Source organism: Nipponia nippon, unplaced genomic scaffold (assembly GCF_047370975.1).
Source record: "Nipponia nippon isolate SJK-2023a ecotype South Korea unplaced genomic scaffold, ASM4737097v1 scaffold_4, whole genome shotgun sequence".
Classification (NCBI taxonomy): domain Eukaryota; kingdom Metazoa; phylum Chordata; class Aves; order Pelecaniformes; family Threskiornithidae; genus Nipponia; species Nipponia nippon.
Window position 1 is genome coordinate 31,466,953 of NW_028262358.1, and position 26,959 is coordinate 31,493,911.

Below are 26,959 nucleotides of genomic sequence, written 5' to 3' on the forward strand. Positions count from 1 at the left end.
ATTGTCTGATCCGGTTAGTATTATTCATTGGGAATATCCTGCCAGTATTGCTGAATCTTTTTCTTAATTATTTTCCTTTTCTTTTTTTTTTCCCGGAAATGAACAATGTAAAAAATGACCTGTTGGGAAAAAGCAGTTGGTGGTTTGCTGGAGCTCACAGTGCTCCATATCTAGGCAGCAAAAATGAGCAGATTTTTCTTCAGTTTTCATTCCCTGTTGCTCATTAAATTCTGGGCATTAATGGAGACATGGGAGTTGTGCATCAGCAGGCATCGCAAGCCAGGGTTATACAGAATTACACCTTTCTGATTTTGAGAGATCTGCCTTTCCCAAGAGAGCTTAAATGGTGGAAAAGGTAAAGGTACTTAACCTAGAGGAGATTCCTACGTGTCACGGGAGAGTTAACCTTGGCCAGCAAAGCCCAGGCACCCCCCTGCACCCTGTACATTCTCATCTTTGCCCCACAAGGCTTAATGTTATTGTAATCCAAGATTTTGGTAGATGCCTTTATAATTAGATTGAACTTCAGAAAAAGCTTTTTTTAATCTGTGAATCAAGGGTAAGCTAGTTTCAAAGTAAAAACTTGAAGGCACTGCGAATTTAGCCCTGAAGTGGTCAGGGAGTTGGACTAGATGATGATTGTAGGTCCCTTCCAACTGAACTAAACCTATTCTATTCTGTTCTGTTGTGTTCTGTTCTATTCTATTCACATGTAAAGTTTAAATGTATTGATTGCTTTTATTATCTGTGATACATTGAGTAAGTTATACTTTTGGTTATACTTTTCATTTGTGACCCATTTGGATTCTGTAGGAAGCACTGTACTTAAAAAATCGATGAAAAATATCGTACTTGTCAAAATTATTGTCCTGCATACGAGCTTTTAGAGCAACTTCTTATTGAAGAATATTATTAATATTTGGACAGCACTGTACTACTTCGTCTTGATGACTATGTAGTAAGAACACATCTATGATGTTGCTCTTAATATTATAGTTTGTAAAGCACAGTATGTTTGTGTGCAAAATGCCAATACTTAATGTTGTGTGAGGGGGTCCTTTTTTGTTTTTTACCTGGAAAAGACTGATGACAAGATTTGTAGGGGGGTCAGTAGGTGCCCTATTTTCTACATGAGAGTGAAGCAGGAGCACAGATTACTTTGTTGATTTACCAGTATATAAAAAATCGTGATGACAAGAGCAAGGACCCTGTGGCCTATCCACTCAACCATATTATTTCCACTTTGTTCATTGTTGTCTGATAAATCCTTTCTTTAAGAGGTAGAGAAAAGATTAATGTTCACATATGTCTTGTTTATCTTAATCTGTCCTTGGGCATGTAAAGATCACTCTTTGCTTGGGTTGCAAAGGTTGTTTTTTGTGTTGGTTTTTCTGCTTTAGCCCTGGTACTTCATCATGATATAATGTTCTGTTCGGCATAGGAACCGTAGGCAGCCTTCTTCAGTCCTGGGTGAGCACAGCATGTTTCAGAGACAGTCTATTCTAACATCGCCATCAGATTGCCTTGAAAATAATTATGTAACTGCAATTCCAAAAATAATGTAATCGAGAGACATCAATGAAGAGCAACGTGGGAGGCAAATAAAGTTAGAGAGTAGTAATTTTGAAAATTTCCACAATCTTTCTTAAACACAAAACAGATGTTTGGTAAGAATGATGGAATGTTTGCTGAGACTTAAATATCTGAAGATAGATTTATATTTGTTTGGGTTTTTTTTTTTAATCTCTTTAGAGCTTCAAGTTCAGAATTAAACATTCCACAGATTATGAATTCATCAGTATTGTGCCTCTCTTTTCCCAAAATTCAACTGCTAGCGATGTGAGGAAATGTTACAGGTCTGTTGTTCAATGCGGAAGCTTTTTACTTTTGGCAATTAGTCAAATAAATAATTTCTTTGTGTTGAAGGTTTCATACTCCTAACATAATTTAGGAATTTTGATCTCTTGCTGATATTGTCATTTCACTGAAGGGCAGTACAGTGCGCTACCGTAAATCCTTCAGGACATTCGTCTGAATGCCTTCTTATTTGTTTCATCTTTTAATATCTAGGAAGGTAAAATTTGCTTCTGTGCAAAGTGTCAACAGAAGTGTTCGTTGAAGTTCTTGAAGAGCTGTGGACATCTGTTCTCATTCTAGATGTTACGAATTTCAGTCTTTCTAAATTGAGGTTGTGATTGCACATACAAAAAGATATCACTCTTGTGGCCCTCCTACCTGTAGTCAGAGCCATTAATTTAATTTTCTCCCTTGCTAGAGATTTTTGCCAGTTGTTCCAGTTCAGCTGTTTACCCATTCAGTAATGAGATCTACAAAACAGTTTGTCTTTTGAAAAAATGTATATATTTGTGTTTCATAAAATACATATTTTCTCTGATGGCAAAACTGATTGAAAAGATTCCTGCTGCTCTGCACCAATTCATCATTCACTTGTTTGTGTTGTGGTGACAAACAGTGTATTGTGTAAAATCAAACAGGTTTAAAAAGTACTCTGGATGATGGGGTAAAGCTTTTGCATCTCACTCTGCCCCTGTGCTTCAGCACTGTCCTGCAAAGGGACTGCTCTTTAAGCATCAATTATTTCGCCTGGTACCAGTTTGGGTAGTGTTTCGACACTGTTCATAACTGTGGGCTAGAGAGGGAACCCAGGCCATCAAACATTCAAGCAATAACCAATTATTTGAATTGTCTGAAAAGTTAAATTTTTTAAAGAAAAACTTGTCATTTTCAGGGACATAGGAGGAAGACAAAATAAAGATTTTCTATGATTTCTAATTGTCTCCTAACAATTTTTTCAGTCATTGAAGATGTGAAGTGAGTATAAGAACCTAGAACTGGATAGCCCCATATTTAAACCAAACTGTAGTTAACTGAATTCTTGAGGTAGTCTCTTTATAAATCCTGAACGTTTTCTATCTTCCAATAAGATGTTTTAGTGGATTATTAAAAGGGAAGAAAGCATAAACAAGTCAAGAACATCAGATTTTGAAAAGAATTGTGGTCTTTTTGTCTCCGTGTTATGGATACTTTCCCATAGCACATGTTCAGATCTTTAAAAATTAAGCTAGACAAAACAGACCAAGGCTAAACCAAAACGTCAAGCCAGATTCAAAAGAGGTCTGAGGCTTTTTCACCACAATGTTGCAGTAATATTCCCAGTTAGAGGCAAGAACTGTTCTCTCCTTTGTATTTGTTCAGTTCTGAGAATCATGAAAGCCCAGTAAATTGTATGTACTAGACAGTGGCTAGTTACACCTACTCTAATCTCACAGGGATTTTCCCCCATTGTAGGGAATTCCCAGGAGGGGAGAAAGAGCCAGTTGTCTTCAGTGATTCAAAGAGAACAGAATCAAAGCTAAAGTCTAGGCCTTTACATTATATTCCTTTTTATTAAGCCACTTTTACATGCAGTATTTCTGCTACTATTTTGAGACCCCCGATGATCTTCACCTTTCTTCAGGAGAAAAAATAATGTCTGAACGTTTCTTTTGCTGCTGTGTACATGACAGTCATTTTAGAGAATGTGATATCTACTCTAACATACAAATTCTGTTTCCCTCCGAGTTGCCTGATGAGAATATTGTTTTCTTTTTTCTTTTTTTAGAGAAGAATGTTTATATACTTCTCTATTTTCCTTTCTCACGCACATGTCATCACATGTCATTTCTCAGAAACATCATACCGATACTTTATGCTTTTCTTCAGTATGTCTAATGAGCTGAATATACTGCACTACTTAATTAAACCTTAGTTCTATAGCATTCAGTGTTTTCAACATACAAAGTAGTATCAAGTCAAAGTTTCAACATCGGCTTAGGGCAGTCTGGCTGTACTGCTGCCAGCAAAGGCACTCCTGCTCCTCCCCTCACTCACCTTCTCCTCAGTCCTGCAAGGTCTGGCCCACCCTGGCTGCTGTACAGTAAGTTGGACCAATTTGCTGATCCAAATTAAAGTGACCCTTGAAACAAAAATATGTTGAATTAGGAAGCTCTGTGAGCAATAAAAGCAATGCAAGAGAAACAGTGGGAAAATGCTGCTGAGGGGAGGGCATGGTTTTACATCAGCTTAAGCTAACAGTAATAATACATCTTTATAGTACTTTCATGTGTTGAAAGCAATGAACAGACACTGGTTAGGTGTCAAGAATCGCAAGCAAACCATGATTAATTTCAGGATTAATTTATGCAAATGCTGCTAATATACATCTCTCCCTTTCCCCTGCTTCCTTCTTCAGACTTTCTATCTCTGAATATGATCTAGTCACTGCTTAGATGGGAACTTTTCAAGAAAACCCAGAATACCAGGGAAAGGGGCATTAATGACTCAGAAAGTTGTGCTTTCACCTCTGATTCAGTACTTCAACACAGTAGTAAAGGGTTCTGTTCTGTTTCTAATGCCATCCTTCCGAAGGGATCTCTGTCTGAAAATACAAATGCTAATCAGCTCTAGCCTTTAAGGGAACTCGTGGCACGCACTTACTGGAAGAGAGGGTTGAAGTTACTGCAATGGTGAAATTCTTATGCATGTGCTTTTATTCGTCCCAAACTTCTGAAACATAAGTGGATGAAAAATTCTTCATTTCCCATGAACAAATGTGGGCAGCGTTGCTGTGCGCTTTACATTTAAATATTGTTTTGTAAAAACTCAGTTGAAATTCTGAGTTATTATACTCCTTTATTTGTAACGTCCAAAGTATTTCAGGATGCTTCAGTCTGAACTTTCCTCTATAAATATGATTCAGTAGTATGGTGCACAATTTGCAAAACATATTATATAGTAATTTTATTTCCCATCTAATAAGTACTGGGCGTTTTCAAGTTTAGTTTCTGGTTGTTCATAGGACATGAGAGCTCAATATCCTTTGTACCATTTATCCTCTCAAAGCTGAGGAGAATTTGTCACGTAAGCAAAGAGTAGTCTGTTGGATAGAAACTTAAATTAGGTTTTTCAGGTCAGTGTTTTCAAATTACATCGAAGTTGTAAATGGCTTTACAAAACATTTTATGTAACAATTCTGAAAGCCCATGTGACAGTTTTTCTAATTAACTTACTTAGCCTAGTTTTGGAGTAACATTAGCTGTTTCATCACTTTTAGGCTATTTTGGGTATTCTTTGTGGCACCATCAATAAGCCAAGAATTTATAGGGTTCCTTAATCACAGAGATTACTCATCATTGCCTGTTCATAACAGAAGCCTGAAATGCTCATTAAAATTGTCTGATGTGAATCAAAAGTTAGTATAGTTGCAGAATTAAATGACAAAAGAATAGCATTATATTAGCAAAAAAAAAATCTTGAATGCCTGTTTCAGTGGAAGTGAAACCTCCAGGCCTATATATAGATCAGTACTCTGAATTTGTGTAATATGGAAAATAAAAAGAGGCTTCTGAGTGGAGAATTGGTCTGAAAGGATTGGCCATCATGCCTGAAATGTAATAAGGTGGGGTTTTTGTTTACAGTGAGCTACAGGAACTTGCTGCATGTTCTTGCCTAGTCTGTTAGCCTATTTTTAAAATTGGCTAATTATAAATCACTGTTCCAACTTGATTCTTTGCCCTTTGCCTTGTACCTTTCCATCAAAACAATAAAAAAGGTCATCTCCCTGTCTTCAACAAGCTGTTTGATTCCCACAGGCAGTTGTTATGCCACGCTGCTTGAAACATTGAGGCCCAGATTCTCATCTCACCAAGCCTGCTTTTTCACCAGTGCCATTATGATGCTTCCATTGGAGTTGCATGTTGATGCCAACATAACTGAAAGAAGAAACAAGTTATGGTCTGGTCACTGTTGAAACAAGAATATGTATGGTTGAATGTACTTCTTGAAAATTCATATGAACTCAGAGCAGCTCAATTAGCAGATGTCTCCTGGGATGTCACAATTGTTAATCTTTGTCTAAAAATATATTGGGCTTTTTGGAAACAAATTCTATTTAGAATAAGCTATAATCTTTGAAAAACACCCTAAGGAAGGAAAATTAATTGAGACTTGATACCATTTTCATACTGCAGAATTTAAATGAGAAGACAGTGTGAGCTAGTGGATTGAGCTGATCTCTATTTTTGGTTTTGCCACTGGCTTCTTGGCTGACCCGAGGCACAAAAAGGCAAAATGACTCGCCTAAGTTTCACACCCACAAAACAGGAATAACGATGTTGTTCTGCTTTTTAAAGTGTAGTGAGATCTGTGGATGAAAGGAATTATACAAGAGCTGCTATTACTATTTCTTACCAAGGCTGGATGAAACAACTGTTCATTACTGAATGGCACATAATTTCAGAAGTGCGCGTGCAGTACCCCGGCGCTGGCTGAATAGGAGCTTCCTCAGCTGAGTTTTGTGGCCTTCATTCTCTGGTCCACAACCATCACTACTTTGGCTTCTGATGGTGAAAATAGCGATAAATTTTAGATGTTACCATTAATAAACATTATTTATCTACACTCATTACACCTTGTTCCCTGAAACCTTACAGTTACTCATTGTTGTAAACAACTTGCCAGATGCTGCTGTGGGCAAACACTTTTAACTTAGCAACCCTTTCCGTATATATATAAGGTACCTATAAGTATACTTCTAAAAGGCTGTTATATGTTTATTTAAAATGGTTTAAACATTTCCCAACAGAATGTTCCTGGCTCTGCCTCTCTGGAAACAAAATGAGTGCCATTAGCTGTATGTGTGAGCCTTCTGGGGTTTCTCTGTTGTGACTCACAAAAAATAAACCTGCTGGCTGGATACCATACCCTCACACTAAAATCTGGGGTGCTCTGTTAGCGAGCATCCCTACTTAGAGTGTGCATCCCTACCTGCATCTCTCTGGAAACTGTAACTACTGATGAAGCACAGACTCGTAACAAGTCCTTCAAAGCAAAAATCTTAATTTCTGGGAGTCCAGGACTTGTTTGGCTTCACTAGTTTAATTTTAGGTTTTCTTGATTTCCTAATCATCCTAAACCTTTGGACTGATGGATGCTGAATTGAGAATTAGTAGGAAAAAAATGCTTGCTTTTTGCTGAGAATTTTCCATAAACCAGGCTGTGCTCTGTCATTAAGTCCATAAGATTTTGCAAACACCAGTATGCCCCAGAAGTTGCAGCATAAACTCAGAAAGTAATATACACGTATTCTTCATATCCTTTTCAAAAAGCACTCTGTAGTGATTTGCTAGTGCAGAAGCATGTCACCTTTTTTCCTGAATTGGAAGGCTGGCAATTTTGAAACTATTGTAAGATTTATTGGTAAAATAATGTTATAAACTGACAGACAGAGCTGAAGTTAATCTCTTCCTCATTATGGCAGGTTCCTCTGTATTCTTGCAGATTCCCCTTCCCCACTCTGCCTTTTTTTCCTGCAGACTTTTGGAAACCTGTCTGAGCTAACTGTCATGGACCGAACCGGTTGCTAGTACATCGTAGGAGGCCTTCCCTCCACACGTGTTGTGAGCTTGTTTGTAGCTTAAGAGGTAGAAGGAATTCCATTTTTAAACCTTGTGCCTGGAATGTATGGCTTGAGGAGGCAGAAATTTTGGTCATCTGAGTGTTGTAAGCACAGCTTTGAGTTATGTATTTTAATAGAAGTGTCAAAATTAAGCTAGCCTTTTGCATTTGGAGAAATTCTTCCACATAGTCTCAGTGGTGTCTTTTCTTCTGTTCAACTTTTGCTGGAGATAGCAAAGCATCTGGTAGGGTTTACAAAATTACAGTTTTGTTTTTTTTTTTTCCAAAATGGAAATTAAACCAGAATACACTCCTAATGGGTCTCCGCTTGTATTAATGCATCTGGTTCTGGGCACCCATCCCCAGAAGGATGTAAATGGAGTTGGAGTGCGTTCAGGAAACAACAAAATGTTGAGAAGTTGTAAAGCTTGGTTTGTAACAGAAAAACTTAAAAGGTAAATATGTACAGTGCGCCTGAGTGACAGCAGAGGGGAGGAAGGTTTTGATAACGATCTACAATTCTGAGGGGTGTGAACACCAACAAAGTGAAAAATTATTTAGGGCGGTTCAAGAAGGTATAATTAGATGTAATGAAATTAAATGAACAATATGTAAACTTGAGCTGAATGTTACAGTAAAACAACATGAGCAGTGAGACTTATAGATTTATTATTTATCTGTATTGAGTTAGCACTGGGGAATCCCAGTCAGGGATCCAATGCTTCTTTTCCTGTAGAAACATGAAACATGAACAAAAGAAATGCAATCCTTCTCTTGAGTAATAAACAAGAAGCTTGACTGGGTGGCATATACGGAATAAACTTAAACTGGTGGGATGTGGAGTAGAGACACTAAAAGGTCTTTCGAGTCTTTTTCGGTCTTACTGGCTGGCTGTTGGACCATTTAGGATTATAAGAATGTAACTCTTATTTTGAAGATGCTTATTATTTTCAGTCACTAATGTATGTAATTATTGCTTTAAATTGGAATAGCCTTACTACGCGATTGCCAAGAGCTGGAGAAACTACCCTTGGACATAAGTTTTTCATTGGTTTTGGTGGGAAAGGAGCCAACCAGTGTGTCCAGTCTGCTCGACTTGGGGCCAAGACCTCACTGATCTGCAAGGTAAGCACTGACTTGCTCTTGGATTACAGCTGAACTAAAAGTTCATGCAAATTCCAGTAAACCCTTAGGTGACTTACAGAACAGTGGTGGTTGTTTTTTTTTTTTTAATCCCTCTCTAATTTCCTTTTTTTTTTCCCCCATTATTTCAACTATGAATTTAAGCATGGAGGAGGCTGTTTTAAGAACACTGCCAGAACCAAAGACTAGTTGGCTAGAGATCTGGCAAAAATTTCATATAAAGAAGGACTGCAAAACTTAGATTGATGTACCATGGAAAAGAGAATTGGAGAGAATTTGTGATGTTCAAAATTCAAGTAATCTTGATTAGCCCCTCCTCTTTATGTTCCCCACTGTTAGAATGACCAGGGCTTCATTGATGACATTCAGGTACTAGGCACTATAGTCAATCTGAAATTTACTTTGTAGGTGATTAAAAATCAGACACTGACAAGCCAGTAACAAATTTAGAAGGAATATAAAACTTTGTGCTTCAAGGGTTAAATCATTATCTCATTACTTGAGATTAGGATGAGATGTTCACGTCCAAATTCTAGAACTTTTGCATGCTTTGGGATTTTTTTCCCACTTTTCTGCAACATCTGATACACAGCAGTTCTAAAGACTGGCTCACAGACCATCGGGCTGATTCAGCTTGGCAGATGCTATATTCTTACAAAGCTTTTCTTTGATTTTTGTCATTAAACATTATAAGTTTTGAGTGATCATTACTGAGGTTAAGATCAAATTTTCTCTCTCTGTAGGCTTATTGTCTATCCTGTGCTAACTGTAGATGAAACTTCAACTTGACTGGACATACTTTGTTATTGCCATAGCTGGAGAGGATGCTAGATTTGTTGGATCATTGTCTGTCAGGGATTTTTTGAGAAGTACTGGAAACATCTCAAAGAAGCCTTTCTCACTGATTTTCCAGTCCAATATTTAGGCTAAAGAATGGTAGCTATAAATCTAAATTACACCTGCAAGCATTTCTGTGGGTCATTATCACTAGTTGTTCTACAGGGTGGGTTTTTTTTATATTGGCAATGTTTGTGCTTCTGTAATATTGAGTATATTTGATCATCTTTGCATTCAAGAATGATCAGATTCAAGTACAAGATGAACTGGCAATGAATTCCCTGCTAACATTTCCTGCTAAATGTTAAAGGGTTTTTTTTGACTGAAAGTGTGAATTTTGTTTTATTTTTTAATGGTCTAGCCTTTGCTCAGTGCATACATGTTTCTGGAAACATTTCCATTCCTAATAAAATTTAGCAGTTACTATAATTTCTAATTACTTTCCAAAATCATATTTATGTTATTTCAGTAAAACCTAGTCTTCTTTCTTTCTTTCTCCTGTGTATTTATTGGAGCAAAGAAACAGCAGAGAATGCCTCTAGTATCTATAAATGTTAGCATTTTGTATTTTTTTAATTTTAAACATTAATATTCACTTTTTAAATTAAAAAATGCACTTTATAGCCTCACAAAATAGTTTCATCTCATAGCAGTACAGTCTTATATCTCCATAGGTCAATGGGATGTAGTATAAAGTTTCTTGCTGAATAAACTAAGAAGAATCAGGCAATAATGAACCATTACAATTCAATTATTTGTACTTTAACAAGTCATCTTAAGTATTCAGTGGTTCTTAAAGCCAGATTGCCCCCTAACACACACACACTCTGTGCTCAGTCCGTGCTTATGTTTTGGTCATAATTTTTTATCCAGTACAGGTGCAACAATTGCTTCTACAATCTGAAGTTCAAGGAATGGAATCAGTATTAATACTAGAGGGACATTCTGCTGGAATGTGGCATCCTCTGACAAGGACTGTAATTTAGACAGAGGATGTCCTCAATAAGAGTAGAGGTAGACATCTCCGATCAAGTGACAAGGCATTCTTCATGCCTCAGAGCTTTAAAACACAAAAGAGAGCCAGTGACTATCTGGTGAGGGTTTGAGAGAGGGAGTTTTAGAATGACTTATAGTTATGATTGGAGATGCTGCAGAATGCTGTGGATTTTAATGTAAAATCTGAGTTTGAGTAGTGGAAATGAAAACAGTGTTCTACTTTCTGCCTGGATGTCTCTGCAAGTGGCTGCTGTTACTCTGCGTTATAAATAGGTATCACAGTATCAGTCTTAAACTCCCCTCCTCAATTTGCTCAGTCCAGTAAAACAATGTATTGATGGAATAGTTGCCACTTCAAAAAGACAAGAAAGACAATTGTTCAGAGAAATGTAAAGGATTACTGTCGGGGAACTAAAGGATCTAAGCATATAAATTAATTGCTTGTGTTCATACAAGAACCCTGTTGCACTACTGAAAAATGCACAGTGGGCTTGACAGATTCCAAACTCCCCAAACAATTCTTTTTTTTTTTTTTTTTTTTGTAGTGACCGTTACCGAAAAAAATCTGTTAAACATCCTAGATTAAGATGGTGGGCTGAAAGACATTGTATGTGCTGAAAAAAGTCCTGCTTTACTTCTGGCAAGCAATTTGGAATGATCCTAACTGGACATTGATGTCACTAGCCTGATATTGCATATACTAAATTCTACTTAAGCCCCAGCTGCATTTGATTCCTACTTAGAAATAGGAAGTGCTGTATTACCATGCTATGTAGTCTTCTCTCTTTAGATGATCTGTAAACCAAGGTTAAGTGCTGTAAGCCTGAATCCTTACTTCATTGTAAGAACATAGCTATATCTCAGATGCAGCCCAGAATATGATGGATATCTTCAATTGTTTCTTCCTTTTGTATTACTGTTTTATACTTGTTTTTAGTACCTGTTTAATTCCCTAATGACGAAAAAGAGTAAACACTCTCTCTGAAAAAAAAAGAGCATATAGAATAGATTAAACAGACAGTTGTCAAGAGGTACATGTTTTTGTTGTAATTACTTTTCAGGTACAGATGAGTTTGATTCTCTAAGCTGCTAGAATTGTAGCTGCTATGATGCCAGCCAGCTCCCCTAGCTCCACATGGAAAACATGATAGTAAGCAGGAAAAACCCAGACTGAAAAATACTGATGTAATTCCACTCATTCTAATATGCAAACTATGTGACCATAATGCTTGTACAAATGGCTATTGTTAAGAACTCAAGAAAGAAGAAATGCTATTTCAGCACATACGGTGTTCTGTGGTCAGCAGACTAAGACATTTATTTTTCTGTTTACCCAACAGTCCATCTAGCAGGGTCTGTGCAAAAGCAGAAAGTATTTAAAACAATGTTATATAATTTGACATGGTCAGCAAATATGCCTTTTATCTAAAACGAGTCTGATGCCCAATATTCTGTCTTCCTTGGGGGTATAGCCTGAATGGAAAGATAAGCCCTTCAAACGCACTAGGATTAACTGGGTTGGATGCTGATGAACTAACATGGAAAAAAGTTTCCAGAGGAAAAGGACCTCCATGGAGACTCCTCCAAGGGCTTCCCTCCAGCACTGAGATGTCTTGCTGTGAGCAAAAGTACCACAGCTGATTTCAGTTGTTATGACAGTTGAACATAAGTGATGCCTGTCTGTCAGTTGTGTAGGACCCAGAGCTGAAGGAAGGAAGTTTCAGTTGAGCTTTTGGAAAATGGTTATGAAATATTTCGTTGCTGAAATAACTGAGCAAATCCTGAGATTTGTTGTAGAAGCTTTGTAGCAGCAAGGGAGGGAGAAGGTGATTCCATCAGGCGGAACACATTCCAGCAGTACAGATGTCAGGCTGCAGAGGTGAGCACGACTCAGGTTTAAATTGCAGATGGCTGTAGTCATCCAGCTTAAAGCAGTCAGAAGATGCAGCTTCTGACAACCCGCCCTGTCTGGCAAACTGGGAGCAGTCAGAGATACAGAAATACTCTAATATGCAAACAATGAATAACACAGTGACCAAAGTAAATGTTGTTGGGTTTTTTTCCCATGTACTAGAGGAATGTTCCATCTGGTTAGACTGTTTTGACCTAAATTGCTGTCCTCCTTTGGTAAAAGACTGGGAACATCCCTAACAATGCTTTAGAAAAATCTGTAGGAAATGAAAGTGTGTTTCGAAGCATGGTTGTGCAGTAGAATATGTGGGGGGAAGGCTCATCCATCCGTGACACTTTAAATTTCAGAATTCTGAATCACAGGGTTTGCTTATTGGGATCACTAGCTAGTACGCGAGCCTTCTCCGAGTCTAAAGGACTGAGCGCATAAATAGGCAAATTTCTAACAGCAGTCAATAGAGGCAGCTGCTTTGTGCTTCCAGTAACTCAAATACAGTGTTAGCTATTTAGTGCTGTTTTATGAGAAGATGGATCATTAGTTAGGGCTCCCTGTCTAATTCCTTTGTTGTCTAAATGGTGACCAGGATCTTAATTTGGCTTCTAATCTGCAAGATGGCTTTTTTTTCTCTTGCAACAATACTTGCTGTAGCATTGGTCAGTCTTTCATACCACTCAGGTAAACAACTTGCTCTTGGAAGGTAGGAGCACCCACTGAAGACATAGGCTAAAACTGGTGAATTAAAAGCTGTGTTGGCTTTATAAATATATTTTAAATGCTATTTTGACATTAAGCAAGTTATGCCATTTTTTTCTCCATATACCTGATCTCCTTTGTTCAGCTTGTGTGATGTAAAAAAAAGAAATGTTTATTAGTCTGAATAAACAGCAAGCAGAATTCTGTTCAGCTAAAAAGATTAGTTGAGCTGAAATTACAAGCTCCTGCTGTTACAAAAACAATAGAGCATAGCTTGACTCCCTAACTCAACTTGGTCTGCTGTTGCTGGAGAAAACAAACAAAAAATGTTGAATTTGTAAACAGTACATTTAGTACTGAGAATTATAGAAATCAGCAATGCCATGTTTATCGTCACTTTCTAGACCATAACCACAGTTTGATATTTTTCCACCGAGGAAACTTGAGGTAGAAAATTCAAAATACAAACTGCAATTAAGGAGGACACCAGAGTTGCTATAAATCCTTTCAATTCGAAGCTGAATAATGATCCAGGAGTACAAGGTTCAGTACACTTCCAGATTTTACAATCTCCAGAAAGCTTCAGCGTCAAGCGAACACAGTGGTTTTAAGAGAATGAAACTTGAATATAGCGACATGGGTGTAGGGGAGAGTTTTGTAATAGAGGAGGAGAAAACTGCGGAACACTCTTCCTATTGTTTATTAATACTATTAATACATTTTTAGTGTTGTTTATTAGTTTATTGTTTGTTTATTAATAAGGCAAAGTGCTGCAAAACAGAAAGTGTTGCTTTCAAATTACATTAGACCATTCTGTTGTCTAAAGATGACCTATCTATCCTCTCACCTTTCTGTAGAGAAAACCTATCCTTTTATCTTTTGTATAGGTTGGGAAGGATTCCTTTGGCAATGATTATGTTGAAAATTTGAAGAAGAATGGTATTTCTACAGGTAAAATTTTACTTTAAAGAAACCTTTGCTATGATTTTTAAGCTTTAAAAATTGGTAGTGGAGGATGAATAATTGTTTTGTCACAACTGGCAGGAATGAATGAATATGGGTGAGAATATGGGAACTCCGGAAATCAGCTGTACCACTAAAAAAAAAAGTAATGTTATTACCTCTAAATCTCAGACGATTACATCAGTGCAAGTCACCTGAAGATAACTTGCTGTTATGCAATTGTTTAGGCTGGCATTAATGATGGTAATGCCTGGTGAGAAACTGAAAAATCCCGTCTGATTATTCATTCTCAATTTCACGTTGGGAGAAAGGCATTTGTCAACTCGGTACATTTCACCTCTGTTTTGTGAAATGTCAGGTGCAGTCATTTTAGAGACTGCAGCCAATGTTTGTTAACACACATATACACAAAAATCAATGTTAAAAGGCTTTCGGGAAAAGGGAAAATGAAGCATTCACAATATTCTATTATCTTTGCGCCTTTGTAACCCTAATTCTTTCTCTCGTTTAAATGTATTATGGTGTGCTGCTTTACTACATGATCACATTTTTGTCTACATGACTCTTGACTCCTTCAGGGTGGACAAGGATGGACAAATGCAATCACTAAGTGGCAATTCAATATTCTGATTATCTTTTCTGTTTAATGTGCAGCCAGAGGCTTCATTTACTGCATTATTCAAATCCCGCTTTAAAGACAGAACTATCAGTATTTTGTGGGCTTTTTTATTATGCTTATCAGTATAGCATCTAAATATTTCACAAATGTATATACAGGTTTATTCATTGCATATCTTCCAACTTATGCAAGAAACCAAGCAAGGATACCATAAAAACAGTGTCTGTTAGTGTAGAGTTCTAAATCTCTCTAAAGCATGCCTACCTCGTGAATAAAGTCTTTGATCATGTAAATAAAGCTATTATAATGCATAGCACTTAATGAAAATATCTATTCCACAAGGAACCTTAAATCTCATGTTTTCTGATTTAAATTATTGATCTTGCAATCTTAACATAATTTTTTAAATAGTCTTTATAGCAGCAAAAGAAAAGTGTAGGAAAAAAGATTCAGAAATTCCACCATATTGCACTTCATTGATACCTAGATAGATCAATGGAAGGGTTGGAACATTTAAGTCCAAGGTACCAATTTCTGCTGATTGAGTAAAAATATCTCAGAATGGTGTTAGATTGTCACCCCCTATGTTGGTCAGCCCTGGAGGAAGATAGGATGTACTGCTGGTGAGGCTGGTCTGGGATCCCGACTTGCTTTCCAAGATTCGGAGGCAAGGATGATTCAGTGTGCACAGACCTTTTTGCTTAGGACCATCTTATTTCAGTCCCTGGCTTTTCATCTCAGTTGAATCGTTGTCTAGCCTATCCCTGTTGTTATATGTAAGGATACTGGGTACTGAATGAAAATCCTTGCTGTAATGCCAGTTCTGCCAACTTTGATATCCTGGATCCTTGTCATATGTCTTCCTTGTTTACATTGTTCTTCTGTTTCCTAACATATCACCTTACCCCTTTTCTTTTCAATTCCAATCGTAATTTTCCCCTTTCACAGTCCGCCTGTCTTCCACTGCCTATCAGCTACCAGTGCTGCTCAGACCATTTAGACCTTTACTGATGCGTTACTCCTTCTCCCCCATTTGAACTGGGCAGCTTGCTGCTCCTGCTGCTTATTTTCTGCAGGAAGAGCATTGAGAGCACAGAAGACCCAAGTTCTCTGCTTTCAATTCCAGTGTGCAGACCTAGCTCATGGTGGAAAGAAGCTATAATTGCAAGGAAAGTTCTGCTCTGACCCTTGTAACTGAGCTAGATAAAGGTACCTCCAGGGCAAGTACCTGCAATAGTTTATCAAAACTGAATGAGCATGATGCTATGTGTTTTTTCAGCCTTGTTCAAATCTGAGCAGATTTTTAATTTGGCCACAAAAGGCACATCTTGAGAAAGAAGCCAACCTTTGCCCAGCATCAAATTCACGTTCTAAAATGTTAGAACACCAGAGCTTCTTAAACAAAAGGTCACCAGAATTTGTCTCAAATGAAATAGTAGATTTTTCTCAAATACAGTTCTTGGGAAGAAAAAACCTCAACTTTTTTGACAGTTTTCTACTACAGTTCTACCTAAAAAAACCTCACCTGTCATAGAAAGTTTCAGACCACTGGTTAATATTTGACAAATTTGCTGACAGCTGAAAACAGGTTCTTATAGTAGTAAATATGGAACAATCTTTATAATAGACAGTGCTGCCAGCCTCACTTCTAGTTAATTTATCTGAATAATAATCCAAAGAGGAAACATATAGCCTCACCACTGCCTTCATAACACATGTTAATATTACTGCTGAAATGCAAATCTACAGAGAATTAAATGCTGTGTTGTTTTAATATTTTAGTTTTCTCCAGCCTTGACTCTATTGTTTCAATGGATAAAAGAAATACTTCCATGTAAGAGTAGAGTGCCTGAGAAGGCTGTATAAATAACATGCTTTCTCTAAAGCAAAGATATAGCCAAATTAAAGAATGTTGGACTTGCATTTCTGTTTTGTGGGTGTAAATTAACACTTTTTGTTGTTGTTAGCTTCTCTGGCATTGTTGCACATGAAAGAGTAATTAGCATTTTTAAATTGCTAGAGGTTATGGGTTCATTTTAGATTTAATTCAATTAAACTGCATCACATGCTATTGGTTGAAAGTAATGTATTGAACTAATGCATGCTGTAACTTTTCCCTTTCTTAGCATTTGTAGGTCAGACTACAGATGCTGCTACTGGAACTGCTTCAATAATTGTCAACAGTGAAGGTACATATTTCTGCTCTGAATTGTCCTCTTTGTTCTGCCTCTACAGCCATAAAAGAAACCTTTGCCTTGTCACTGTTAATTGTGGAATTATTTTTTCTACATCTTTCATTTTTTTTCATGATCTGATTCACACTTCGTTGCACTTCTGTTTATTACAGGCAATGTTGTAGGACGAGGTGCCTAAAAGCAGCAGAATCAGATGCTTAGATTAGCAGTGTGATAGCCATAATTCAATCAGCCAGCTGATCTGTCTAGTTTTACATCGGCCAGAACACACAGTGTAGCAGAAGGTTAAAGCTCTTCTTTTCCACTACAACTTACCTAGCACTTTTAGGATGACGAAAGGGTTTGCCTCCTCAGCACACTAAGTGAGTCATTATGCCTTGAATCAGGAAAGGGAATTGTCCTTAGTATAAATAGAAATATTTATGTTGATCTTGTAATATTACCACAATTCTTGATCCCAAGTTGCATCTGCAGTGATGAATACACAGTGAAATGGCATATTTGATTTCTGTGTTAATTTTCCTTAGCCTGTGCCTTTGCTCTCACATTGCAGGGGAAGAAGAAAAGAGTATTTGGCTTGTTTTCACATTCTTCTTCTTCAAGGTTGCTAAATTATCCTCTGAAAACTTTCTGTTTATCTTTTCCTCAAGCAACTTGTGCTGTTGAGAGCTCTTAGGAGAAGTACGTGTGTCTGGATCAAAATTTAGAGCTCAGGACTGATACTGGTTATGCAAACATAACAAAATAAGTGTGACTGGATTTGTTCACTGTTGGTGCAGCTAAGAGCCTTCCTTTGAACAGTTACCACAGCTTAGCTGACACATCAACTTAGCAAGCTCCTAGTAACCTGATGGTAGTACACTGGGCTACAGCTCAAAATGGGAAAGGAAACATGACTATCCACTCCAGGAGAAAACCTGGGAAGGAACTGTGACTAAAGGCAAGTCTACACAGGAACATTCAGGAAAATTAGGCAAATTAGTTGGAGATGTGAGTTTAATTTTCTCTAAGTAAGATTAAGCAAAACCTTGCATGGCAGCTCTAATTCAAAAATCAGGTAGCTCTAATACATTGAATAAACTGGATACCTGCCTCTTACTTCCACCTCCTTCTCGTGGTTTGGGCCAGCAGGTAAATTACCACAGCAGCTCTTAAGAACCTCTTTCTTATGCCACATACAGTCACTACTCTGGCCATTGTAAATGGGAGAGACAGCGAGAATCCAGTAGCACACTCCCAGGCCTCACTGTTTTGTACATGTAACCATGTTTCACGCTAGGTTTGCTGTGCAGAATAGTTGAATAAGAAGCAGTCTTATTACATCCCAATTCATATGCATGGCCAACTAAAATAAACATGGTCTAAACTTGAATGAACAGAGGATGACCTGTTAAAATTATAACACCATGAATTTTTCTGAAGGATAAGGAACAAAACTGTCTTGTGGATCTAAAAGCACCAGGAAAGGGAAACTGATTGTTCAGTGCCATGAGGTTCACAGCGTTAGTGTCAGTGTGAAGGGTCTCTGATAGTCTTGTGATTCACGTAGTGAGGTGAATAATGCATAATGTCATGCAGTTTGTTTCTTTCAGAAACTAAAAAATGCTAAATTAAGCTACCGCTGGCCTCAGATTTCATTTGAAATCTAGTAGAAGAGCAAACCTGGTCAGAACTATGCTATAAAGCAAACAGATGCACAGAATTGTTAATGGTTCTGGTTGTTACTTCTCTCTAAAACCATCTGGTGCCTGAATTGAGTAAATTGCAATAAACTAGCAGTACTTATGTGCTTTGCTGTTGCAAGAGACACTATTTTTTTTTCTTGTAGAAACCTGGCTGATTTGACCTAAACAGGTTTTACAGCACTTTTCAAAGGGCTTGTCTACACATGCGTGTTTTACCGCAGTAGTTGTGCTGGCATAGCTGAAACACCACAGCATTCAATGCACTGATGTAAAGCGGCTTCTGCTAGTTCAAATTATATCTAAAAGGGAAGCATTTGAAGTTGGGGGTGGTGATGGTGTTTTGTGTTAAGACAACAAGGGACAAATAAAAAAACATAGGTATCATCTCTTTAAATTGCCAAGTTTTAATTGTTTTATTTTCACACACCTAACCTGCACTTCATCTTACCAATTCTTTACAAGTACTGATACTTGGGAAAAATACCAACTCTCCAATCAACTGAGTAAAATCACAGGCAGAAGTAGGAGAGAGACTCAAGTAGAGGGAGCAGACTATGATGGGTGAGTGAAGGCAGAGGAAAAGAAAGCTGTAGAGATCAGAGTCAGAAAAGGCTCTGAGGTAAACTTTCCCTGATGTCACCTGTGTCTGTCTAGCTGATGCTGCTGAATTTCTGGGAAGATTTTTACTGGTTACTGAATTGCACAGCTATAACTCATCCATTATTGTAATTGGCAAAGTACTAAAAATTTGAAAATTATCAGGCACATTTGAAATTCTCGAAGTTGCATTATATTCTGGGACAATACAGTGTAGTTTCAATAAAAGATAGAGAAGTTAAATCCCTGCTTTAATGCAAAATGGCGGAGAGATGTTTAACAAGTTTATAGGGCTGCACTGGAATATGTGCAGCCCAGAGATGCTGCAAAGGTTCCCTCTGGGCTGGCATCAGAAATCTGCAGAAATCCTTTTCTGGAACCTTGTGTTCCTTTCAGTTGTTCTCTTTTACACAACTGCCTCTTCAGATAGGTTTTGACTAAACACAAGCTTCAGTTTACCAGGTTCTTGTACACTTCGAATCTGTACTTTCTCAAAGAGAAAAGCTGGTACATCCAGCTGCTTTTCTTAACACGTTTTGCTTGAGGTGCATCTCACACTTTGAACCCCAGTTTTTGTTTCCCCTTTCAGCTTGCCTTCTTTCCACTAGCTCTGTCACTTAGCACACCTTCTGCTGACAGTGTGCTATGAAATGGTAAGAACTCCATAAAGTGATGATATGTGTTGTACTTTTACATACACACATAGGGAGGGAGAAAACCTCTTTATGGATAATTTTTTACATCGTTAGCTGTGAAGTTTATTGCAGCTTTGTCCATATCTGGTACTGACTGTTGACGGCGCCATTAAGCTGGCCTGACTGGACCAGTAGTTTGAACCAGTCTGACAACTTCCGTGTTCATAGCAAAAATTCAGTGAGGGGACAACAGAGGTTGGCAGGTCATGATTAAAGTGCGCTTGATTATTGCAAGTTAGGACTTAAAGCTCACCTACACAGAACACTGCGAGATAACCCTCACTTGAGATAGGCATTGTGCTGACTTTACGATAAAGTTATTAATCATTCATGAACAGTGAATAGGCATTACTTTGTAAGTGAGTGTACCTTCAATACCAAAGCACTACTAGTATAAAAACATTCAAAATATATATTTAGATAAGGCTAAATAAGCAAGGCAAACTTAGAATACATATGCCAGCTTGTTTGAGTTACACTTTCCAAAGAGAAAATCTTTGTTTTGAATCTTCAGGGTGATGAAGAAATGTCACCTGAATTTTTATAGAATTTCTATGTATTGACATTCATCATGAACTTAAATGTTTTGTGTACAAGACTATCCAATGCTTCTACCAAGTAATTGCATAGAAATTATGATACAATGACACACCCAAAACTTGCCCTCATATTCATGAACTGTGTGATTTGGCAGCAAATGTTTTTCTTGTAACATTCTTTTCTGGCCACAAATATAATCTTTTTTCCCTATGAATTCTTATGCAGAAGCTCTGCAGCTATTGTTATAATTGCATTGTTTGAGATTTTGGTGACTTCTAAGCACTGCTAATGGCTTTTAGGCTCATCATCTCATTTTAAAAAGTGAGGGTTATTGCACTGTGGTATTTACTGGTTTGCCTTTGATTTTTCCACTGGCACTTCTCATCTGGTGGGATCTATAAAATGACACTTGTAAAAAAATCTAGCTTGAGTTACCCATCTTTCTAAGAAGTGACAGTAGCAGGTTTAGAAGCCCAACTGAGGACAGTATTTACATATGCAGCATTCACGCTGTTTTACGTATTGATTGGACCCAATCCCCATCTGGTGTAAGCTTGCACAAGTTTATCAGCTTCATTTAGCTGTTCTAGCTTATAGCAAATGTGAATGTGGCCCTTAATATTTTAGCTGATGTCTGCAAAACTTAAAATGATATCGATGCTCCCATCAAAACTGAGAATTTTTAGTCTAAGTAATGATATGTTAGAATTAACTGTAATGCAGTAAGTATATTTTTCTCATTCTTAGTGTGGGCAACATTTTACCTCACTTGAGCTGTTTCAAAGTTAGGCGTACAGCTTAAGGCTTTACGGCTTCTAGAATTAACAGAGATTCGTAGGCATTTCCAGACAGCAGTTTATCTCCTCCTCAAACAGATATCTAAGATACTTAAGATTAAAAAACTCTGAAAATCCTTGTCTCTCCTCCTTGTTGAAGGAACCTAGAAAACTAATTTCTAGAAATAGTTAACTAATTTTTAGAAATTAGTTTTCTTAGAATTTTCTAGAATGTAGAATTTTTTTTGAAAACTTTAAAAATTAGTTAATGTTGGATAAGATGAATCCCACCCCTCTTTGCCATCTGTCTTTAACTCTGTTGTCCCTGGTGCTGATTTCCCATCTGATTTCCCTGGCAAGAAATAATTGCTTTCAACAAAATGGTTGCTGGTAATACAAAATTCTGATATTAATTGTGAGTGCATGGGTCCAGATTCTGCTTTCGTGCACACTGGTGTAAGTTTGTGGTGACTGTTGTCATTCACAGTTAGTGTGGTATATGTAGCTAAGAACAGAATGTGGCTTTTTCTCTAAAGCTTGGGTTAAGCCCACCTGGAGTAGGTACTGCATTTCCCTGGCAGGTTTGAAAGCAGACTTTAAGTCTCTGACCTTTTGTAGGTACAAAGAAAAGGTGCTGACTGTGATCCAGTGCAGCATGGTCTACCTTGAATTTGCACATATGGGTTTAAGCAAACAGCCTTCCTTATCGCCTTGGGCCATTAGCTCTAAAGTCTAATAATAATATACATGTCAGTACAGCTAAATAGTTCAGCGAGATAATGCAGCAAGACATGTGGATAGAGTCTGAGATTCTAGGTAGTGCAGAGTCCAGGCAGAAGTGAAATATATTTTTGTTCCACTGATTCCCTGCCTTTTATTGTTTGCACTGCTGCACCCTATAAGCTTTCAAAATATATGCTTGGCAGAATAGGTGCAATTTGCCTTCGAATGTTTCCTCAACAGGATTCAGGTATCTCTGATAGCATTTACTTGTTGCAGAAGGTTTTTTCTTTTTTTTTTAATCCGAGATGCCCATCATTGTCTGTTGAAAAGCAGGGCGTTGGCTTTAAATGCTGAGGTTTTGCTTTTCATATGCAGCTGTTCTGTACCAAACCATTGACAGCAGAATTGCTTTGGAAAGCTTGGGCCCCTCCCTCTGAGATCACTATATTATTCTTTCCATTGTCCTGCTTTCTTTTCAGAACATATTTAGGGAGACAAGCTTTGCACGCTTCTTGTTCAAAGGACTTTGAAGTCACATTCAACAAAAATAATGTACTTAAAAACATAAATATTTATTTACAGAGTAATTCAGTTCATTACAGAATTGGTAGCCTTTAATGATTGGCAGTCCTTAAAGGAATCTTCAGCGGGGGCGGGCTGAGCCTTTAAATCAAGGAACAACTGACTTATTGAATTTAATACCTGAGTGATTAATAATAAATTTTAATTTGAAGGCACCCATGCCTGAAGGTCTCTAGGTGTTGTAACAGAGATTAAAAAAAGGAAAAATGAAAGAAAGAAACTGCAATAAAAGAAGGCAACTTGCGTGTCTGAAGAAAAACAAAAGAATATCTGGAACCTACGTAAATGAACCTCCTCACCTAAGTGTAAAACAAACTATGATGAGAATGAAAAGGATCTTAGACATGCTTTGAGATACTGCCGTGCTTCCGCACATATAGTTTTGCTTAGACCATTCTACTGGCCATCTTTAAGTGCAGAAGAATCTGTCACCCACCTTCTTTACTCACTTCTGATAACGCTTTCCTTAGACGCAGGCATTACCTTTCTGGGTTTTGGTGGCAAGCTGATTCTGGTTTTCATGATGGTTAGGGGCCCTAACTTGAAGTGTCGCAGGTAAATGGAGCAAGGGTCCTTCTCTGAAATCTAAAGAACATGCTTAATTTTCATAGCTGTGTGAAATATTTTGTTTCCAGCTGATGGGAAAATTAAAATTTGTGTGGCATTTTTGGCATATGAACTCAGTAATCACATTGATGCTCTTCTTTTCCAAGTGCTACTGGAATATTTTAGGAAAATGCAAATATCAGCCTTAGTATATGTCTCCCATCTCCACTGTGACTAGTACAGTGCTTCTTTAGAGTTCATAAAAAACACCAAAATAAGACTGGGGAAAGTCCATACATGACTTTTCCCAAAGAAATATATACTGAATTTTTTGTGCAGTATAGCATTCATTAGTCTGTCAATCTTTTTTATTATCTTCTGAAATATTTGGATATTTGAAAATGTCAACAATGCAGACATTTTTAGTGGGGGTTTTTTGGAAAGCAAATTGAAATCCTCATCTGAAATGTATTGTAGAAAAGCAAGGAATTGCTTTACATACTTTATTGCAGAAGTTAATGTAAAAAACACATTATCTTCTCTTTAGGAGAGAATGTTATTGTCATAGTCCCAGGAGCCAACCTGCTTTTAAATTTTGAAGACCTGAAGAAGGCTTCTGATGTCATCTGTAAAGCCAAAGTGGTTGTTTGCCAGCTAGAAATAACCCCTGCTGTTTCTCTTGAAGCTCTGAAAATGGCACGTGCCAGTGGAGGTAATTTAACATAAGCCATTCTCTCTCCCTCATTTGTGTTGCATGAAAAATGTTCTTTATCGTGCTTTCTAAATAAAGATCCTGTGGTCTATTCTGGTTTCTGTCATACTAGTTTTATTTAGAAATGAAACAATAGCCAACAAATTCATGCTACGCTAATGAAAACTGAATTCAGTTTTAAAATTTTGCAGTGTTTACCTTGAATGGCAAATCAACCCATACCCTTATAATCTCCCCGTATATCTCTGGTGTTGCCTTTCCTACTATTTTCATGCTGTGACTAAATACAGTATAATGTTGTTAGGTCAGGAACTATGGGCCTGACTCTAGTATCATTCCAGAGCAGAACAAGCATAATGAATCCAAGTCAGTAAAGTTCCACACACAATAAAGTGAGTGAAATTACCTCAAAAACAGACTTACGCCCTTGTTCTCCCATGATAGCAGTAGGTATGGCTGTCATTTTCTATTTAGAAGTTAACATCCTTAAAGTAAAAAAAAAAATGCTTTTTTTCTTAACCAAAATTCTTAGAGTGTCACTTGACATGCTGCCATTGAATAGACAGAGTCATGGTCTGTGAAATTGTTAGTAAATTGTTACTGTGCTGGACTTTTAAATGTAGCCCATTGTTCCTTCAGTGTAGCATATACATAGATAAAAGCCGACATTTTGCTTGAACAGGATGGGGTTTCACTACTGACATGATGTTTTTGTTGTTTAAGTGCCTGTAATGCTTTCAGTTACTCAAGCACAATTACCACTGTATTTGAACGCTAAGTAAATAATTATGCAAGTGAGGCATCTATATGAGATGCAAAATATGTTCTCGTCTATCCGGAAGATAAGACTGGGAGGGGAGAGCTCATAGTATGGTCAATCACGCAGCAGGTCAGGGATGGAACTGGAATCAGAACTAACTGGTTCCTTGCAGCTGGGCCCAGGCTTGCTCCAGTAGATCATAGCATGTTGGGACTGTTGACTCTTCAGTCCTCCTTCTGCACTGAGGTCTGTGGTGCACCTGTTGTGATCACTGGTGTTCATGCACTAGTGAAGGCGTCAGGTGTAGCAGAACTTCATGCATCGCGTTCATGTCTTTTGCGCTGATGTAAGCCGCTGTGTTAGATGCGAGGCTGGGAGAGAGTGCCTCCGCAACTGTGGTGGTAATAGTCATAAACTCTATAAACAGAACTGTGCATGGGGAAAAATTATTTTGACTTCTGTTTGAAATGTCAGAACTGGGCTCATGCATATCTAAATAAAAATTTAAAATTTCGGTTAACTCAGTAGCACCCGTGATGCTTAAAATGTATGGGGGCGAATAGAGCTTACTCTATTTTTTCATTATGGTTTATGAAAATGGATAAAAGCTTTCTTAACCTAGTGGTTACCGGACTATAGTTGAGTCATGAGTCAATATCCATTAATTATTTTGTCTAATTCTAACTCTATGCATAGTTTTGGTAAAGTTGCTTCACGCTTTTGTCACTCCCTAACAGCAAGGTGCCAGCCTGTGACAGAAGAAAAGATATGATTTTTTTAAAGGCAATTAAAAAATATCCAAACCTGATACACAGAACAGACATGCAAGCATTTTGCAACTGTAGACAGCACAATATATCGAGAAAAGATAATAGTTAACTGTGGGCCAGCTATAGTTCTGCGCTGTCAGTCTGCTATCATTGTGCAGCTCTCGTATCAGGAAAGCTTTGGTTGCTTCTTCTCTAAAGCAATAGGCTACACATGTTCAAATGTCATGTGCAGTCAAATCTAAGTAAACAGCTGAGTTTGTAGCACTGTAAAAATCTATCCTTAGCCAACTGTAAATTGTTAATGCAATTTCCCTTCTTTTAGCCTGCAATACCCTCATGTATAATGCAGTACTGCGTGTTAGGATGTGCACTAGACTATTTTTGTTTAAAACAGATGCATATCCAGATGCTTCAAACCTCTGTTTCAAGGGTTTTTTACTTTTTTTCCTTCATTCTTACTGAAAGAAATAGACAATAAGATGAAGAAAGAATGTGGACACACAGGCAAGAACCCTTTGCTTCTGTTCAGTGACCGTCACCTGGATCTGTAAGCTAGAGAGGGACATCTCATGTTCTGACATCCTCTCTTTGTGGCACTGATTATTAGATCTTGTGACAATCTTGGGGAGAAGGGAGGGAGGGAAGAAGGAAGGGAGGAAGGAAGGAAGGAAAGAAGGAAGAAAGGAGGGAAGAAAGGAGAGAAGGAAAGAAGGGAGGGAGGGAGGGTTGTGAATAATTATATGAAGTGGGTATAAATTGTAGTGGAAATCTGACTGGAAAATTCTAGGTTTTTAATGGCCACATGTTGTGAAGCTGCTGCTGCTTCCAAGAGGGGGACTGCTTCGTTGATGGGCAAAACGTTATTGTTTATCAAAGTCTGTAAAGCACTTTTCGGGCTTCTGTAATGACAGATTCTTTAAAAGACGGCTAATAATGTCCAGCCTATTAATATTGCAGTGAAGAATGAAAATGCATCATAACCAGGGCTGGAAGCAGCCTCAGTTATCAAGGTTGCATGTCACTTGCAAGTAAAGGGTCTATTTTTCAGGTGTTTCAACTTTCTAATCTTGGGCTCCAGTTTTTCATAACAGCTGTTTGTCTGTGGTTAAATTCTGTGTAAAATTTCTGCCAAAGCATAGTGGCTGCAGAAACCAAGCAACAGAAAAATGCCTCCCACCCTGCCCCATTTTAAAGTATGAATACTGGCTACCTTAAAATTTACTTAAGACTCGATAGCAAGGGAGCTTTCTTTTCAAGATAAGCCTTTACAACAGTATGGAAATCTGCCTGATTTATACTGTATTATCTGCCTTTGGAAAATAGCTCCCTTTCACATAGACTTGAGAAATTGTTAGGGCTTCACAGCTAGCTTCCCCTGAGTCTGTCCACACAGGCAGTTGTCAATTTGGGCAGCATGACTTGCAGGGTAATTCCCAAATCTGGTTTAGGCAACTTCTTTTATACTGTCAAAGATCATGTGTAGGCCCAGGAAGTGCAGAGCAGGAGCTTGCTTGATTTGAATGCAGAATAGACAAAGCTGGTCGGGAATGGTGGGGAGGGAGAGTAGATTTCAGACAAGGGAAACGTAGGAGGGATTTGCTTGATTTTGGGGGTGGCAGAGGAAGAAGGAAGAGAGAAACTGAAAGTGGAGCAAAACTGGAATAGAGAATAGGATTTACTGAATAGAGGTTGGAATATGGAAGTAGAGTCAGAGTACTGGAAGTGGGAAAAATAAAGCATAGGAGAGGGGGCATAAAGAG

The 26,959-nt window shown here is 37.8% G+C and overlaps 1 protein-coding gene across 1 annotated transcript in view; it reads left to right on the forward strand.

Moving 5' to 3' along the window:
• RBKS (ribokinase) overlaps positions 1-26,959 on the forward strand; it is a 69,980-nt gene that overhangs the window by 10,573 nt on the left and 32,448 nt on the right. Inside the window, exons 2-5 of the mRNA XM_087774430.1 lie at positions 8,448-8,580; positions 13,924-13,987; positions 16,745-16,807; positions 23,505-23,669. Coding sequence (XP_087630556.1) covers positions 8,448-8,580; positions 13,924-13,987; positions 16,745-16,807; positions 23,505-23,669 — 425 coding nt within the window. The remainder of the gene's footprint in view (positions 1-8,447; positions 8,581-13,923; positions 13,988-16,744; positions 16,808-23,504; positions 23,670-26,959) is intronic.